The sequence below is a fragment of the Rhinoraja longicauda genome, chromosome 1 (assembly GCF_053455715.1).
Source record: "Rhinoraja longicauda isolate Sanriku21f chromosome 1, sRhiLon1.1, whole genome shotgun sequence".
Taxonomy (NCBI): domain Eukaryota; kingdom Metazoa; phylum Chordata; class Chondrichthyes; order Rajiformes; family Arhynchobatidae; genus Rhinoraja; species Rhinoraja longicauda.
The window spans coordinates 92899983-92916640 of record NC_135953.1 but is presented as its reverse complement, the minus strand read 5'-3'; the positions used below and the strand labels follow the sequence as shown (position 1 = coordinate 92916640).

At 41.1% G+C, this 16658-nt stretch overlaps 1 protein-coding gene across 1 annotated transcript in view; it reads left to right on the top strand.

The window, feature by feature from the left end:
- Window positions 1-15799, top strand: part of LOC144600016 (ubiquitin carboxyl-terminal hydrolase 53-like) — a 75238-nt gene extending 59439 nt beyond the window's left edge. Inside the window, exons 14-16 of the mRNA XM_078411340.1 lie at window positions 9438-9501; window positions 9626-10581; window positions 14181-15799. Of these exons, the coding sequence (XP_078267466.1) occupies window positions 9438-9501; window positions 9626-10559 (998 nt within the window). The 3' untranslated portion in view covers window positions 10560-10581; window positions 14181-15799. The remainder of the gene's footprint in view (window positions 1-9437; window positions 9502-9625; window positions 10582-14180) is intronic.
- The last annotated feature ends 859 nt before the right edge of the window (window positions 15800-16658 follow it).

Genomic DNA, 16658 nt, shown 5'->3' with positions numbered 1-16658 from the left:
TAATATCCAATGACTTGGCCACCATTGCCATTTGTGGCAATAGATTCCACAGGTTCACCGCCCTCTGGCTAAAAAAAAATCCTTCTCTCCATTCGAAAGGTACGCCCTTTTATTCTGAGTCTGTGCCCTCTGGTCCTGCTCCACTACTGGAAACATCCTCTTCACAGCCACTCTAGGTCTTTCATTATTCAGTAGATTTAATTGAGATCCCCCCCACCCCCCTGCCCTCATCCTTCTCGACTCCAGCGAGTACAGGCCCAAAGCCATCAATGCTCCTCATATGTTAACCCAATCTTCCTAGGATCATTCTCGTAAACCACACCTTGCACCAACTCCGACCACAGACCATCCTTCCTCAGATTGATGACATTAAATTGCTCACAATATTCAAAATATTGTCTGACCAGCACCTTAGAGCCTCACCTTTACATCCTTGTTTTTATATAGGAATAATCTGCTCAATAATGCTAACATTGCATTTGCCTTCCTCACTACTGACTCAACCTGCAATTTAACTTTTTGGGAATTCTGCACCAGCACTCCCAAGTCCCTTTGCACTTCCGATTTACTGAACAGTGTATATTTTCTATGATTCTAAACACTCTGTCATCTTCCCTTTTCCGGATCTCTTTCTGTCTCGTATTAGCAGTATTTGTTTATCAATTTTTATCGGATTAGATCATCCTGATAAATCTTTTGGCCATATTGAGAGACCATATTGTGGGTGTTCCAAAAAGGAGCATTCCTTCTTCCTTGCTCTCAGTTCATTGACTGGTAGTATATGACCCATTACAGTCTGATTCATTTATTTCTATGAGCATTGAAGGTTTGTACCTCCAAGACACTTTCAGGCAGGAAACTTGGGCAAAGCTCATTTATTTTAAATCAATGTCCCCTTATTAAATATTCTGCTAAGTGAAATGGTCCCTTCATATTTTTAGATAATTCAAATAATCCCCTTTATCTCCTCTATTCCAAAAGAAAGCAACTTCAGTCTGATAACTTTTCCACACTATTATAATTCTCTAAATATTGTGATGTTTTCTGTACTCTGGTGCTATCACATTTTTCATGCATGGTTCATTAGTTAATGATCTAGATTGAGTTACTTTAAGTCAGCAACTCGAAAGAGAACCAATAGCTAACGACACTGGAGGTAGTTGGCATGTTTCAGAACTGCATGCCTGAGGCTTAATTACTGCTCACTATGGGTCCTCTTTGCCTGATGGTTGCAGCAGTGAGGCCTCCAAATAAATTAGATCTGACAGGTCACAAGATATTAGTGTGACCATGGAAATTACACTCAAATTGACCAGGAAGTTTAAACACATGGAACACAAGGCATCCCAATTTCTTGTATCATTGCAGCAGCACTCTATTCTTCCTTGTCTCAGACAATAATGCAAATTTACCTCAGTTGCTGTCATGTTACCTTATACTGCTATCTTAGTCGGTGGGCATGTGATCTAAGATCTTCTATTAATAAATTATTGTGTATTTCCTTGTCTTGGTGTAATACATCTCTAGTATATATTACATTTTTTTTAATTGAAAATCATTTCCCACTTTTTCTATCGCCTGCAAACCTAATTATGATTTCTACTTGTGAAGACACAATAAAGCAGATGCAAAAACCAAGAGTAACAAACAATCTGTTGGAAGAACTCAATTGGTAGAGCAGCATCTGTGGAGGCAAATGAGCAGTTGATGTTTCAAGGCCGGTTGAAGGGTCCCAACTGAAATATCAAATGTCCGTTACTATCCACAGATGCTGCTCAACCTGTTGAATTCTTCAAGATTGTTTGCGGAATCTACTGGTGTCTAAATTATTCATTCAAAATTTATACTATATTTACCATTCACTTGGCCATTAAATTAATGAACTAATAAAAATATGTGATGTTGATGACTGTCCCTGATTAGCCCAGACTTTTCCAAATGGCAGAAAATCTTAAGATTTAAAGTCATTTGATATGTTCCACACACATCTGATAATGAAAAGTCAGATTATTTTTCCTCCAGTTTGAGATGCAGGATGGGGGGGGGGGGGGGGGGGTGGATGATGGATAAGAAGCTGCATGTGAGGAGATGCAGCTTTTTACTGGGATGAAATGCATTAAAGGTAAATTTGAAAGAGAGGGTGCAGCAAAGGTGCAAGAGATGAAAGATGTATTTGTAATGCTAGAGGATTATTGCACTTGGGGACCAGCATGGAAAGGAGGAAATTGGAAGTGACTGGCAACTGGAGGCACTCTGAACAAGGAAGAAACGTGGAAGCGGAGAAAAATAACTAAATAACAGTCTAAGGTTGTGAAGTGGTTGGAGGAGAAACATTTTCAAGATACCAAGAATTATTGGATGGATGGACGGGCGGGCCAAGTATGTGCGTATACAAGGAATGTGCCTTGGTGCTCCGCTCACAAATGACAACACAAACATACAGTTAACAATTAAGAATAAAGCATAACCACATCAAAACAATAAGGACACAACATTACAGTTTAAACATATGGGTGAAAATAAACCAGAACAAAAAAGAGACTACAGACTTTGGTTATTGAGTAGAACTACCACTCGTGAAAAAAAAGCTGTTTTTATGTCTGGCTGTGGCTACTTTGACAGTCCGGAGTCGCCTTCCGGAGGGAAGTGCTTCAAAGATTTTGAGGCCAGGGTGAGAGGGGTCAGAGAATATCTTGCCCACTCGCTTCCTGGCCCTTGCAGTGTGCAGTCCGTCAATGGGGGGGGGGGGGGAGTTGCAGCCAACAACCTTCTCAGCTGATCAAACGATCCGTTGCAGCCTCTGGATGTCATGCTTGGTGGCTGAGCCAAACCAGACCATGATGGAGAAGGTGAGGACGGTGAGGTGAGATGATAGCAGTATAGAATTGGACCATCATTGCCTGTGGCAGATTGTGTTTCCTCAGTTGCCGTGGGAAGTACATCCTCTGTTGGGTCTTTTTGACTGTGGAGTCGATGGTGGCCCCCCATTTAAGGTCCTTGGAGATGATGGTTCCAAGGAACTTAAATGACTCCACAGATGTGACTGTGGTGTTGTTGATGGTGAATGGGGGGAGGGGAGGGGCAGCTCTTCGAAAGTCTACAATTAGTTTCACTGTCTTAAGAGCATTGAGTTCCAGGTTGTTGTCATGGCACCAGGACGCCAGCTGTGTCACTTCCTGTCTGTAGGCAGATTCCTCCCCATCCTGGATCAGTCCAATCAGGGTAGTGTCATCCGCAAACTTGAGGAGCTTGACAGAGGAGTCTGTGGAGGTGCAATCGTTGATGTAGAGAGAGTAAAGGAGAGGGGAGAGTACGCAGCCTTGCCGTGCTCCTATGCTGAGGGTCTGCGGGTCCGAGATGTGCTTTCCCAGCCTCACATGCTGCTTCCTGTCTGTCAGGAAGTTGATGATCCACCGACAGAGGGGTTCAGGCACAGTCAACTGGGAGAGTTTGAAGTAGCTCTGGCATAATGGTGTTAAATGCAGAGCTAAGGTCCACAAACAGAATCCTGGCATAGGTACCATTGCGGTCAAGGTGCTGGAGGATGAAGTGCAGGCCTAGGTTGACTGCATCATCCACCAATCTATTGGCCCTGTATGCAAACTGCAGAGGGTCCAGCAGGGGGTTTGTGATGTTTTTCAGCTGGGCCAGCACGTCTTTCAAAGGTCTTCATGACTACAGAGGTCAGTGCGACAGGCCTGTAGTTATTAAGACCAGTGATCCTTGTCTTTTTGGGTACAGGGATAATAGTGGAGACCTTGAAGCAGGCAGGGACAGTGCAGGTTTGCAGGGACTGGTTGAAAATGTCTGTGTAGATCGGTGCCAGTTCGGCACAGAGCTTGAGGGTAGAGGGGGAAATGTCCTGTCCTGGAAATTTCCGGCTTTTCTGTTTCCTAAATAGCCTCTCCACCTTCACAATTTCTATTGTTGGAGATGGAGAAGTGGCCAGACTGATGTTGGTTGGGCAGTGGACGAGGCTGTGAGTATGTGCAAATTGGTGATTGCAGAGGGGTGGGGGGGGGGGAAGGGATCAGTCTTTCCAAACTGTAGTCAGCCTGTGAGTAGTTGTGAATTGCTGTTTGGGGAGGAGTGGGTGGGGAAGGGTCCAGTCTTTGCAAACTGGAGTCAGTCTGTGAGTACTTGTGAAGTGATGATTGGGCGGGGGGGAGGGAGGGGATCCAAGGATTATGTTTCTGTTTCTCAAAGCTGCAGTAAAACCCGTTCAGATCGTTGGTCAGCTGACGATTGTCCAAGGAGCGGGGGGTTTTCTTCTTGTAGCTGGTGATTTCTTGCAAGCCCTTCCAAACTGAAGAAAAGCCATTAGCTGAGAACTTGCTTTTCAGCTTCTCAGAGTACCTTTCCTTGGCAGCTCTAATTCCTCTTCTCAGCTTGTACTTGGCCTGCCTGTAAAGGTCTGTATCCCTGCTCATGTAGGCCTCATCTTTTCACTGGCGGAGCTGTCTGAGCTCTGCTGTGAACCAGGGCTTGTTATTGTTTAACCAGATCCGGGTCTTCGTGGGAATGCAACTGTCCTCGCAAAAGCTGGCATAGGATGTCACCGCATGGAAACCTGGAACTAATGGTTGATTTATATATAGGTAGTTGAATTTTTTTGAATGATTTGCCATTTGAAATTGTCTTTTAAAACACTACCAGTGAAGATGTTCTGATCTATCAAAAATATTGGTTGGACTAACTGTTTTTTGGGATATGACGAATGAATTTAATGGTAACGAGTTACTTATTCCTAGAGAACACAAAGCAAATTAATGTGCTTTAGTGTTCTGTGTACATTGCATTAGTCAATTAGTCACACTAAGCCATGACATCTGACTATTTTAAGGGTTATTCAAGCAGCCGACCATGCTTCCCCGAAAAAATTGTTTGCTGCTTTTAGCCATGGTTGATTATCTATGTCAGCAGAAGATATTTCTATTTATAAGCGTGGAATTCTTTGTGAAGTCATCTTGGCCTTGGGCAAGAAGGCAATGCTAAAATAATATGAATTTATTCTCTAATTAGTATTTGCTGGACTTTGCTGCCTCCAAGCGTTGAATATATATTAATACTTCATAATAAATAATACATTAAAAGAAGGTAAGGACTAGTGGAAGACCGTCCTCTGCTTTGTCAGGATTTCTCTGAATATCTTCCTAAAAATGAAAGATAGTCAATGGACAATAGGTGCAGGAGTAGGCCATTCGGCCCCTCGAGCCAGCACCGCCATTCAATGTGATCATGGCTGATCATTCTCAATCAGTACCCCGTTCCTCCCTTCTCCCCATACCCCCTGACTCCGTTATCCTTAAGAGCTCTATCTAGCTCTCTCTTGAATTCTCTTCATTCATATTTAGTTCAGTATATTGTCATATACACCAAGGTGCAATGAAATACCTTGTTCATAAGAGGCTCACTGACCATACAGTAGGCACTATGATAAATAAAACGATGATGATAAATACAACCAAAGAGGAAAACGGTGCAAAAGTAGACCTACCCGTATCTGAAATACTGCAAAAACACTTGGTAAGGTGCAATAACTGTATAATCGAATGAGGTAGAGTTAGGATTAAGTGGCAGCACCTCTGGGAAGGGAGTGTGAGAGAGGTGATTCTGATACAACTGGGAGAGAAGTTGTTCTTAAGTTTGGACATCTGAGTTTTCAAGTTCCTGTATCATCTTCCAGAAGGTAGATGAAAGAATGGAACAGCCCAGGTTATAGGTATCTTTGATGATACTTCATGCCTTCCTGACACAATGGACTTGGACAGGTTGGGAGAGTGGGCAAAGAAGTGGCAGTTGGAATAAGGTATAGCAAAGTGTGCGGTCATGCACTTGGGTAGTAGGAATAAAGGTGTGGACTATTTTCTAAATGGGGAGAGTATTTGGAAATCAGAAGTGCAAAGGGACTTGGGAGTGCTGGTGTAAGATTCCCAAAAGGTTATTTTGCAATTGAATCAGTCGTAAGGAAGGCAAATGTAATGATAACTTTCATTTCGAGAAAACTATAACATCGAAACGGGGATGTAATGCTGAGGATTTACAGGTGCTCGCTTAGTAAGGGTTATAAGGCGAAGGCAGGAGAATGGGATTGACTGGGAAAGTTAGATCATGTGTTCTATCAAGATCTATAAAGATAGGTTGAATGGCAGAGTAGATTCAATGTGCAGAATGGCCTAATTCTGCTCCGATGACTTATGAACATATGAAAGTTGGAAGAGATGACCCTATCCAGTCAGTGCCTTGCACATTAAGTTTGCACCTCTCCACACTATTGCTGTTTTTCTGGGTTTTTAAGATTTCCAGCATCTACAATATTTTGGGTACACTCATTGCTATACCGAGAGCACTAAATGATAAGAAAGCTTTCTAGGCCAAAGAAGATTTAAAATTTCATTGAATAGATTTGAAATTTATTTCTTGTAATGTTAAATATTGATTTATTATTAAATAATTTAGTAAAAGTCATTTGGTAAATGTAAACTGAATAAGATGCATGCTGAAATTATTGTTTAGTTCTTTTCCACAGTTGCTTGTTAATATTCAACATTGTAAAAAGCTATTTTTTGTAACTGTAGCCATTAAAGCAAGCATTTGTCTTTTATATCATAATTTAACATCTTTAACATTTGAGGTTGTGAAAGATAAAATCTTGTCTATATGATGGTATAACTGAGAAATTATTTATTTTATGAACTATTACATGCATTTCTCAGAATGCAAATATCGCATCCTTTTTTATGGTCATAGTGGTTTTATCAAATCTGCATTTTTAATGCAAAACGTTAGGAGTGGCTGCCTGGCATGTCAGAAGGCTCATTCAATTATTGCTGTGATACTGTTGGAGAGTCTAGCATTCATAATCAACTTTAAACAAGGGTTCCATTTGCCTGCTTCTGAACATTTTTTAAATGCCATTGCACCATGGAAGTTATCCTTGTGTGACATCCAAGAGCTAACTTGGAAACAATATCTGCTTGTTTATAATCTAACAGAAGGAGATCATTCAATTCTTGACTGTCATCTCTTTGACTATGCTAAAAATTAGCCCCAAGCACAAATCATTCCTCTGCTGTATATTGATTTTTATCAGACTTTTCTGGAATTAACCAAAATATGAGGAAGGTAACTGATCCATTAGTACAACTTGTACACTGGTGATTCAAACTGTGGGTTGTAATGTTGGCTGGCACTGCATTGGCTCACCATGCATCTTGGCAGCAGACACTCCTACTTTGCTGCTGGACATTGATCACAAAAAGAGTAAGGTTTCAAGAATTGCTATGCAAGTTTTTCAAACCTTGCTGTATGATGACAAGAGAAGATTCTGAGGGACAAACTTGTATTCACTGGGAAAGGCAGAAATTGATCAGGTGAAGTGTGCAGGGGAGATCGTGTCTCTCAAATCAAAGTTTTTTTTTTGAAGAGCTAACTAAACAAATTAATGAAGGCAGAACAGTTGACATGGTTTACATGGATGGTAGACACAAAATGCTGGAGTAACTCGCGGGACAGGCAGCATCTCTGGAGAGAAGGAATGGGTGACGTTTTGGGGCGAGACCCTTCTTCAGACTGATGTCGGAAGTGGGCAGTATAGAGATAAAATGTAGTTGGAGACAGTAAGACTGGTGGAACTGGGAAGGGGGAGGGAAAGCAAAGGCTACTTGAAGTTAGAGAAGTCAATGTTCATACTGCTGGGGTGCAAGCTACCCAAGCAAAATATGAGCTGCTGTTCCTCCAATTTGCGCTGGGCCTCACTCTGACAATGGAGGAGGCCCAGGACAGAAAGGTCAGTGTGGGAATAGGAGGGGGAGTTAAAGTGTTGAGCAACCGGGAGATCAGGTAGGTATAGGTGGGCCGAGCGGAGGAGTTCAGCGAAACGATCGCTGAGCCAGCGCTTGGTCTATCTGATGTACAGGAGATCACACCTGGAACAGTGGATACAGTAGATGAGGCTGGAGGAAGTGCAAGTGAACCTCTGCCTTACCTGAAAAGACTGTTGGGGTATTTGAATGGAGTCGAGGGGGGAGGTATAGGGACAGGTGCTGCATTTCCTGCGGTTGCAGGGGAAAGTACTTGGGGAGGGGGTGATGTGGGTGGGAAGGGATGAGTTGACCAGGGAGTTGTGGAAGGAACGGTCTCTGTGGAAAGCAGAAAAGGATGGAGATGGGAAGATGTGACTAATAGTGAGATCCTGTTGGAGTTGGCAAAAATGTTGGAGGATTATGTGCTGCATGCGATGGCTGATGGGGTAAAGGTGAGGACAAGCGGGACTATGTCTTTGTTACGAATGGGGGAAGGGGAGCATGAGCGTTATATCGAAGAGACCCTGGTGAGAGCCTCATCTATAATGGAAGAAGGGAACCCCCGTTCCCTGAAGAATGAGGACATCTCCGATGACCTGGTATGGAACACCTCATCCTGGGCGCAGATGCGGCGTAGATGGAGGAATTGGGAGTAGGGGATAGGGTCTTTACAGGAAGCAAGGTGGGAAGATGTGTAATCTAGATAGCTATGGGAGACAATGGGTTTGTGATAGATGTCAGTCGATAGTCTGTCTCCTGTGATGGAGACGGTGAGATCTAGAAACGGTAGGGAAATGTTGGAGATGGTCTAAGTGAATTTAAGTGCATGATGGAAATTAGTCATGAAGTTGATGAAGTTAGTGAGTTCTGCATGGGTGCAGGAGGTAGCACCGATGCAGTCATCAATGTTGCGGAGGTAGAGTTCGGGGATACAGCCAGTGTACGCCGGGGAACAGTGATTTTTCGATGTACCGTACAAAGAGGCAGGCATAGCTGGAGTCCATGCGAGCGCCCATAACAACGCCTTGGATTTGGAGAAAGTGGGAGGAATCGAAGAAGTTGTTAAAGGTAAGGACCCGCTATGCTAGGCACAGGAGTGTGTTAGTAGACGGAAATTGGCTGGTTCTGCGGTCGAGGAAGAAACAGAGGGCTTTAAGACTTTCCTGGTGGGTGATGGAGGTGTAGAGTGACTGAACATCCATAGTAAAGATGAGGTAGTGGGGGCCTGGAAAACGGAAGTCATTGAAGAGTCGAAGGGCGTGTGAGGTGTCTTCGACATGAGTAGGGAGGGATTGGACCTGGGGGGATAGGATGAAGTCTGGAAGACTGTGCTGAAGAAGGGTCTCGACCCAAAACGTCACTCATTCCTTCTCTCCAGAGATGCTGCCTGACCCGCTGAGTTACTCCAGCACTTTGTGTCTACCTTTAATATGTAAATTAATGAGCCTGTTTGTGAACTAATGCACTATAATTTCCCTTCTGACCATTTCAGATGAAATATTACTAATTTGTTATAGAATAGATTATTTAAACTTTATTTCATCTCGCTGCACCATAGTAATAATAATTAAACTTCATCCACTTTCAATAATGTGGACTATCAAACTAACTTTTGTTCCTTTTCAATATTAGCTGAACTTCAAGAAAATGAGTCCAAGTCCAGGCACAAGAATATTCATAGACCTGATATGCAAAGGTAACTGGTATAGTTATAGTTTAAAATCTTTCAATTTCAATAACCCGTTCATTCTGCAATAACATTTGAATATATTTAGGCAGAAATTAAATTTTATTTTGTAACCTTGTTTTCGTGTTTTTAGATCACAGTTTGATAAAAGCCAAGCATCGCCTTCAGTTGAAAGAGCCAGAAAAGCAGCTCCCTTCCCCAAGCAAAATTCTGGATTTCAGGAGTCACCTGGAATGAACTTGCAAGACTACAAGCTCTGTAAGGATAATGAACATCGTCCACAGACACAATTGAAACAATCCTCCCCAAACAAAACAGCTCCCAAAATTTCAGTGAACTCCAACATCGAGGCTGTGCCAGTGTTGCCAGATCCATATGTATTTCCATTTGATGACTTGAAGAAGACTTCATTAGCTTCTTATGGGGAAATATCTTGTAATAATTTGCAAGGTTCACAGGATTTCCCAGTTCATGTGTTGCCTTCTAGTTCTCGGCAAGTTGAAATAAAGGCACCAGCATCACCACCTGAATCACAAGTACATTTGCATCCAGTGGATAGTTTCTCTGAAAGTTCTCTATCTGGGGAACTAGGTTCACACCATGGTTTTGAAACAAAAGAGAATTTCCTGGAACCTGTACATCACACGAGATCCTCACCACCACCTCTCCCTCCAAAGAGGTATAATCGGAGAACCCAGTTTAGTTTAGACAACGATGCCTTAAATTTCAGGCAGAAAAATGTACCAAAGGAGCAAACAGAAATTTCTTTTTTGACTGAAAATATAAAATCCAGGTTTACAGATTATTCTACTGTGCTTCCTGATGAGGTGCCTCCAATAACTGTAGGTCAAGGGCAAGCTTTGAGTCCTACAGAAAGTTCTGATCATGTTACAAATTTACCTGACAAATCTCCAAAGCTTGAAACTGATGCTGCTTTGGTAGAATTAACTAAGCATGTTGCTCCAACAACCTACTTTTCTGTGGATAGTTGTATGACCGATACTTACAGAGTCAAATACCATGAGAGACCTAAACTCTACTTTGCAGACGTGAAAGCTAATGAATAGCAGAGTGGCGATCCCATCCAAGGTGAGTTGGCTTTGAGAATTGGGATGAGGTAAACGGCCAAAGTTATACAGAAATGTCAATACACATCTTTTTTAGATAATGTTTTAACTGCTATGATTTCCTTTGTGGTGTAATATAACTTGATTATTGTCCTGTGAAAATATGCCTCCCATCTATTACTTAGAAATACTATAGAGAGGTATAAATTTCACAAAATGCACTGAATAAACAGTCTTTAAAGAACATATTTCTAATGTGTCAATTAAGGTACAAGGATGTCCACATCTGAGAGGATTTCCAAATGATTTGTGGGCAAAAGTCATAGTTTTGTTTTGGGGAATTCTTTGACATCTCAAACTTGCAACAATTTTGTTAAAATTACCGAAGGTTTTAAGAAACATCTTAAAGAAGACATGGGGATAGAAAAGCTGACACAGGGATTTTGAGATTCCAGGCACTTTGAATCTAAAAATAAGAAAAGATTACTTTATAATTGGCGAAAAGCAAAAAATGCTAAAGGTCTGAAGAGAATTGTTGGTGCTTATACATTTAACAGAACAGAACTTACAAACAGAACTTTGGGCCTTCTCCGGAGAAATTTATCCGGTTGTGACAAACCAACAAAGGAGGTAGCGTACAAAACACATGTCCGCCCACTGTTGGAATATTGCCAGACAATATTAACGCAGTGGGTCAAACGGCGTCTTGAAGACACAAATATGTGGCGTATCAGTTCGGGACCTTCAAACTAATTGTTGAAGCGGAGGGAAAATCTGGAAAAAAGGAAGTGGCAAGTCAAAGCATGAAAAGTGATGGGTGGTATAAGAGGGAGGGGGGTTTGAAAGGAAGATGAGTGGACAAAGGTCAGAGATAAAAACAAAAGGCTGTAAGGCAAGGAGAGAAGCGGAGTGAAATATGAAACCAAGCAAAACGCTATTGTGGGCAAGGTGGTGGGTGCACATTTAGATGGGGCGCAGGGGAGAGAAAGAGGGGGGGGAGAGAGTTTGTTTACCAGAATGGTCCATGGTCTCCAAGAGTTTAATTTTGAGGAAACATTTAAAAGAATTGCAGGAAATATAAATCAACTGAGGATAAGTTGGTTAAAGCTTTACAAGATTTAAGGAGAAACAAAAGTGTCAGACATTGAGAGTAAAGGATTAGGGAGCACCGTCTTGACAACTGGAGCCAGGTTTTACATGAGTAAAAGTTGAAAACAATTCTGTATATTAATGTGGTAAAAGTATGGCACTCTCTTCAGCAAAAGGCATTTGGTGCCTTGTCAATTAGTAATTTTGGAGCTCAATTTAGTAAATCTTTGTTAACCAACAGCAGTAATATATATTGAGTAAAGACATTAAAATTAGGTTAGGAAGCAGAGTTATTGAATTGAATGGCAGAATAAACTCAAGGGACTTTCCCTATATTGATTTAGAAATGTGCAATTTATGAATTGCATTCCCTTATATTTTATTTTATTTGACTGGCACGATTTAGATGCATGCAATTATTTTTTTTGCTACATACTGTTCCATCTGTGATTACTTCTCAAATGACTCTCAGTCCCAGAAAGGAGTACAACGCGTACGACGAAATATAACCAAGGAGTACTATGAAATATAACATATTTTCCAGCAATTCATATTGTGTAATTTGCTGCTTGTGCTGTTATAGTTAGGCACTGCTGATGTGCTTATGAACAGAAAAACAGATTTGGGGTGGAGAAGGTCAGGTTGAGACACATGCAGTACTTATTTCTCAACATGTGATCCATAGATTCGCCAGGAAAAATATTTTAGGTCTGGGCTTGTGATTTGCTTAATAAACACCTGGCTGTACTGATTGGAGAAAAAAACAGTAGGCCAGCACTTGCTGGTCCAGGCTTGTTGCCGATGATTGCCATAAATGTTTGCCCTGTGTTTGGATGTGGTGGGCTTATCTTCTGAGCCTGAATCATCTGGAAATCAGCAGCGAGTACTGAACAGCAGCAGCACATTAAATAAAATCCCATTCCTGAAATTTCCCTGGAATTCTTCTGCCTATAAAACCCTCGACCATCTTTACCAATTGTCAAAGGTGGGAGGGCTTTTCCAAAAAAAGATTTGGTCCAAAATATTTACAAATAATTAAGTTTTAAATAAAAAACAAACATTTTAAAGAACAAATTTTCCTTCCCATTTCATCTCTGTCCCATGTGCCTTACAATCCCCATCAAAATCAGTGGTGGTTTGGACCCTGTAACTGAGCAGTCAGATAGCTATAATGCCTCCAATTGCCAAATGTTCAAGACTTTGCATTGTAATACATATGCATAGAAATTTGACCATTGAGAACGGTAGTCAGAGAGCTGAGATCAGTTCCTGATCACAAAACAATTCTGAAAACAAAAGGGCCAATTTTATCCAAATCTGTCTTACAACCTTGAATGTGTACTGACTCTGTTGTGAAGTCTTCCATTAAAAATGTTACTAGAACACGTGCTTATGCCTATGGTTTACTGAACAGTGCAATCTATCAGGCAAGATAGACGTCGTAAGGAAATTTGGCAATAAAGCAAGTGTCCTTTTTAGTTTAACTTTTGATTTGGGATAGCTCCATGTCATAAAATCCTAGAAAAAGATACAAATTAACAAGTGATGTTGTGAAAGATAAATGAATCCAGTACCTGTTACAGCAGTGTTAGCATTAGGCTAGAAGTTTATCACTCATGAGTTTGATAGTCCTAGTCAACGAAGTTGAATGGAATTCAATGTTAGTCAGCAAGTACACGGGAGAAGGATTAGCAGAAGTTACTGTACATTAGTTAATGGGCATTTAAGCAAGTGTATTTTTTAGGGGATGGGGAATAAGCAGCTGTGAGAATGGTTTCTAATAACCGAATAAAGCTGATAACGGTATAGATGATGGTTTCAGCTGTAAGTTTTGAGCTAGTTACCGAGACTGCTGTTATAATAGGAGTAGTTTATCTGTCTCCATGTTGAAAACGTGAGGGGTCAGCTTCATGTCAAATAGAGAGATGAGGCTGATCAGTTGCCAACCTGTGTAGGTTGCTGTTGCCAACCAGATTGAATCAGTTGCCAACCAGATTGAATCAGTTGCCAACCTGTGTAGGTTGCTGTTCAATATGTTAATGATTTTCTTTTATGCTTCCAAAAGCTGATGCTGCAAATGTATATACAAGTTCATTGTTAAAAGTATTGCACTGCAGCAGTTCCTCAATTTTCCACTGCTTTTCTTAACACTTCTGTTATTTCACTGGTATAATTAATACTGTAGAACATTTTGTTATGGACTCTTCTGGAGCTTTGGCCTGGGAAGCATTACTCTGTTGGTGACAATGCTATCAATCTCTCTTTGTCGTACTAAATCTACTATTCTTGCCATTAGAAACATTTAAAACATCAAATATATCATGTAATTCTTGCTTTGGTTTGAGCTCTTTAAAGCTAATGTATGGTTTCAAATTAAATTCTGCAAGGAATTTAAATATGCCTGACAATTTTGAAGTATATAACAGTGAGGGTTGGAAAATAAATAATGTCATTTAAATGGGAGGAATTTGTATTACCATGTTTAAGGAATTTGGAAAGGAATTTTATTCATTTTTAATTTTACTTTTTCAGGCAATGGTTAGATGTTTTTCCTCAAGTGCCATTCAACGTACATGAAGTTAAAGGCATCTTAATCACATTCCCAAAAGCAATAAGCGAGAAGTCATCACTAAAATTGTCATGGAACCTAAATTAACTCACTTGCAAGTGGCTGTAACGGTCACACACCTGAAGAACAGTAGAAACCAAATGGGAAGGACCTTCGTAAAAATTGTCATAAGAATAATTACAGAAATTATCCAGGAGAGGGCAGCTATTATTTGTATGGCCGCACAAAGTTTTCATGATACTCCCCACTAGTATAGACTAGAGTATGCATGATAATGATTTTCGATCAAAAATGTGTATTCTGTGTATTTTCATGGTATGATTTTTTAAATATTTAACCCAAATGTAAACTACAATTTTGACAATTCATACATGATTTTTTTGTAATATTTGAATGCCTTTGCTGAAAAATATTAAATTAATTGCCAATTTAATAGAGCAAAATAAAGCAAATAATGTTCACCCAGTTTTATTTAAACTAAAATTCTGCAATATTACACCATAAGAGTAGAAATTTCCTGATTGTAAGCCTTGAGGAAATAGCTGCTAAAGGTTAATGTCATGGAGAGATTTAAAACTATGGTTAGAATGGTAAAATTTAATTTTTTAATGATTTTAAAATTAGAAAAAAATAGATGGAAAGAATGAAAGTTTTGTATGATTGAAGCATACAGCATGGAAACAGGCCCTTTGGCCTACAAGTCCAAGCTGACCACTGATCACCCAAACACACTTGTTCTATGTTATCCCACTTTCTCATCCACTCCCTACACACGAGGCAATTTACAGAGGTCAATTAACCTACAAGCCCACACATTGGGATGTGGGGGGGAATTGGAGTGGCCAGAGGAAACCCGCATGGTCACAGGAGAATGTGCAAACTCCAGACAGATAGATAGCACCTGTGGTTGGTATCGACCCGTGTCTCTACCAGCTGTGCCACTCTTCTAAACTATTTATATGTTTCCAACTTGATTTACAATTAAAACTATTAGCTATTAAGAATAGTTTTTCTAATTTGTCTGAGGAAATAATTTCATTTTTTGTTACACTCCAAGTGTGCTGCCCAAATATCAATAGACAATAGACAATAGACAATAGACAATAGGTGCAGGAGTAGGCCATTCAGCCCTTCGAGCCAGCACCGCCATTCAATGCGATCATGGCTGATCACTATCAATCAGTACCCCGTTCCTGCCTTCTCCCCATACCCCCTCACTCCGCTATCCTTAAGAGCTCTATCCAGCTCTCTCTTGAAAGCATCCAACGAACTGGCCTCCACTGCCTTCTGAGGCAGAGAATTCCACACCTTCACCACCCTCTGACTGAAAAAGTTCTTCCTCATCTCCGTTCTAAATGGCCTACCCCTTATTCTCAAACTGTGGCCACTTGTTCTGGACTCCCCCAACATTGGGAACATGTTATCTGCCTCTAATGTGTCCAATCCCCTAATTATCTTATATGTTTCAATAAGATCCCCCCTCATCCTTCTAAATTCCAGTGTATACAAGCCCAATCGCTCCAGCCTTTCAACATACGACAGTCCCGCCATTCCGGGAATTAATCTAGTGAACCTACGCTGCACGCCCTCCATAGCAAGAATATCCTTCCTCAAATTTGGAGACCAAAACTGCACACAGTACTCCAGGTGCGGTCTCACCAGGGCCCGGTACAACTGTAGAAGGACCTCTTTGCTCCTATACTCAACTCCTCTTGTTACGAAGGCCAACATTCCATTGGCTTTCTTCACTGCCTGCTGAACCTGCATGCTTCCTTTCATTGACTGATGCACTAGGACACCCAGATCTCGTTGAACTCCCCCTCCTCCTAACTTGACACCATTCAGATAATAATCTGCCTTTCTATTCTTACTTCCAAAGTGAATAACCTCACACTTATCTACATTAAACTGCATCTGCCATGTATCCGCCCACTCACACAACCTGTCCAGGTCACCCTGCAGCCTTATTGCATCTTCCTCACAATTCACACTACCCCCCAACTTAGTATCATCTGCAAATTTGCTAATGGTACTTTTAATCCCTTCGTCTAAGTCATTAATGTATATCGTAAATAGCTGGGGTCCCAGCACCGAACCTTGCGGTACCCCACTGGTCACTGCCTGCCATTCCGAAAGGGACCCATTTATCCCCACTCTTTGCTTTCTGTCTGTTAACCAATTTTCTATCCATGTCAGTACCCTACCCCCAATACCATGTGCCCTAATTTTGCCCACTAATCTCCTATGTGGGACCTTGTCGAAGGCTTTCTGAAAGTCGAGGTACACCACATCCACTGACTCTCCCTTGTCAATTTTCCTAGTTACATCCTCAAAAAATTCCAGTAGATTTGTCAAGCATGATTTCCCCTTCGTAAATCCATGCTGACTCGGAACGATCCCGTTACTGCTATCCAAATGCTCAGCAATTTCGTCTTTTATAA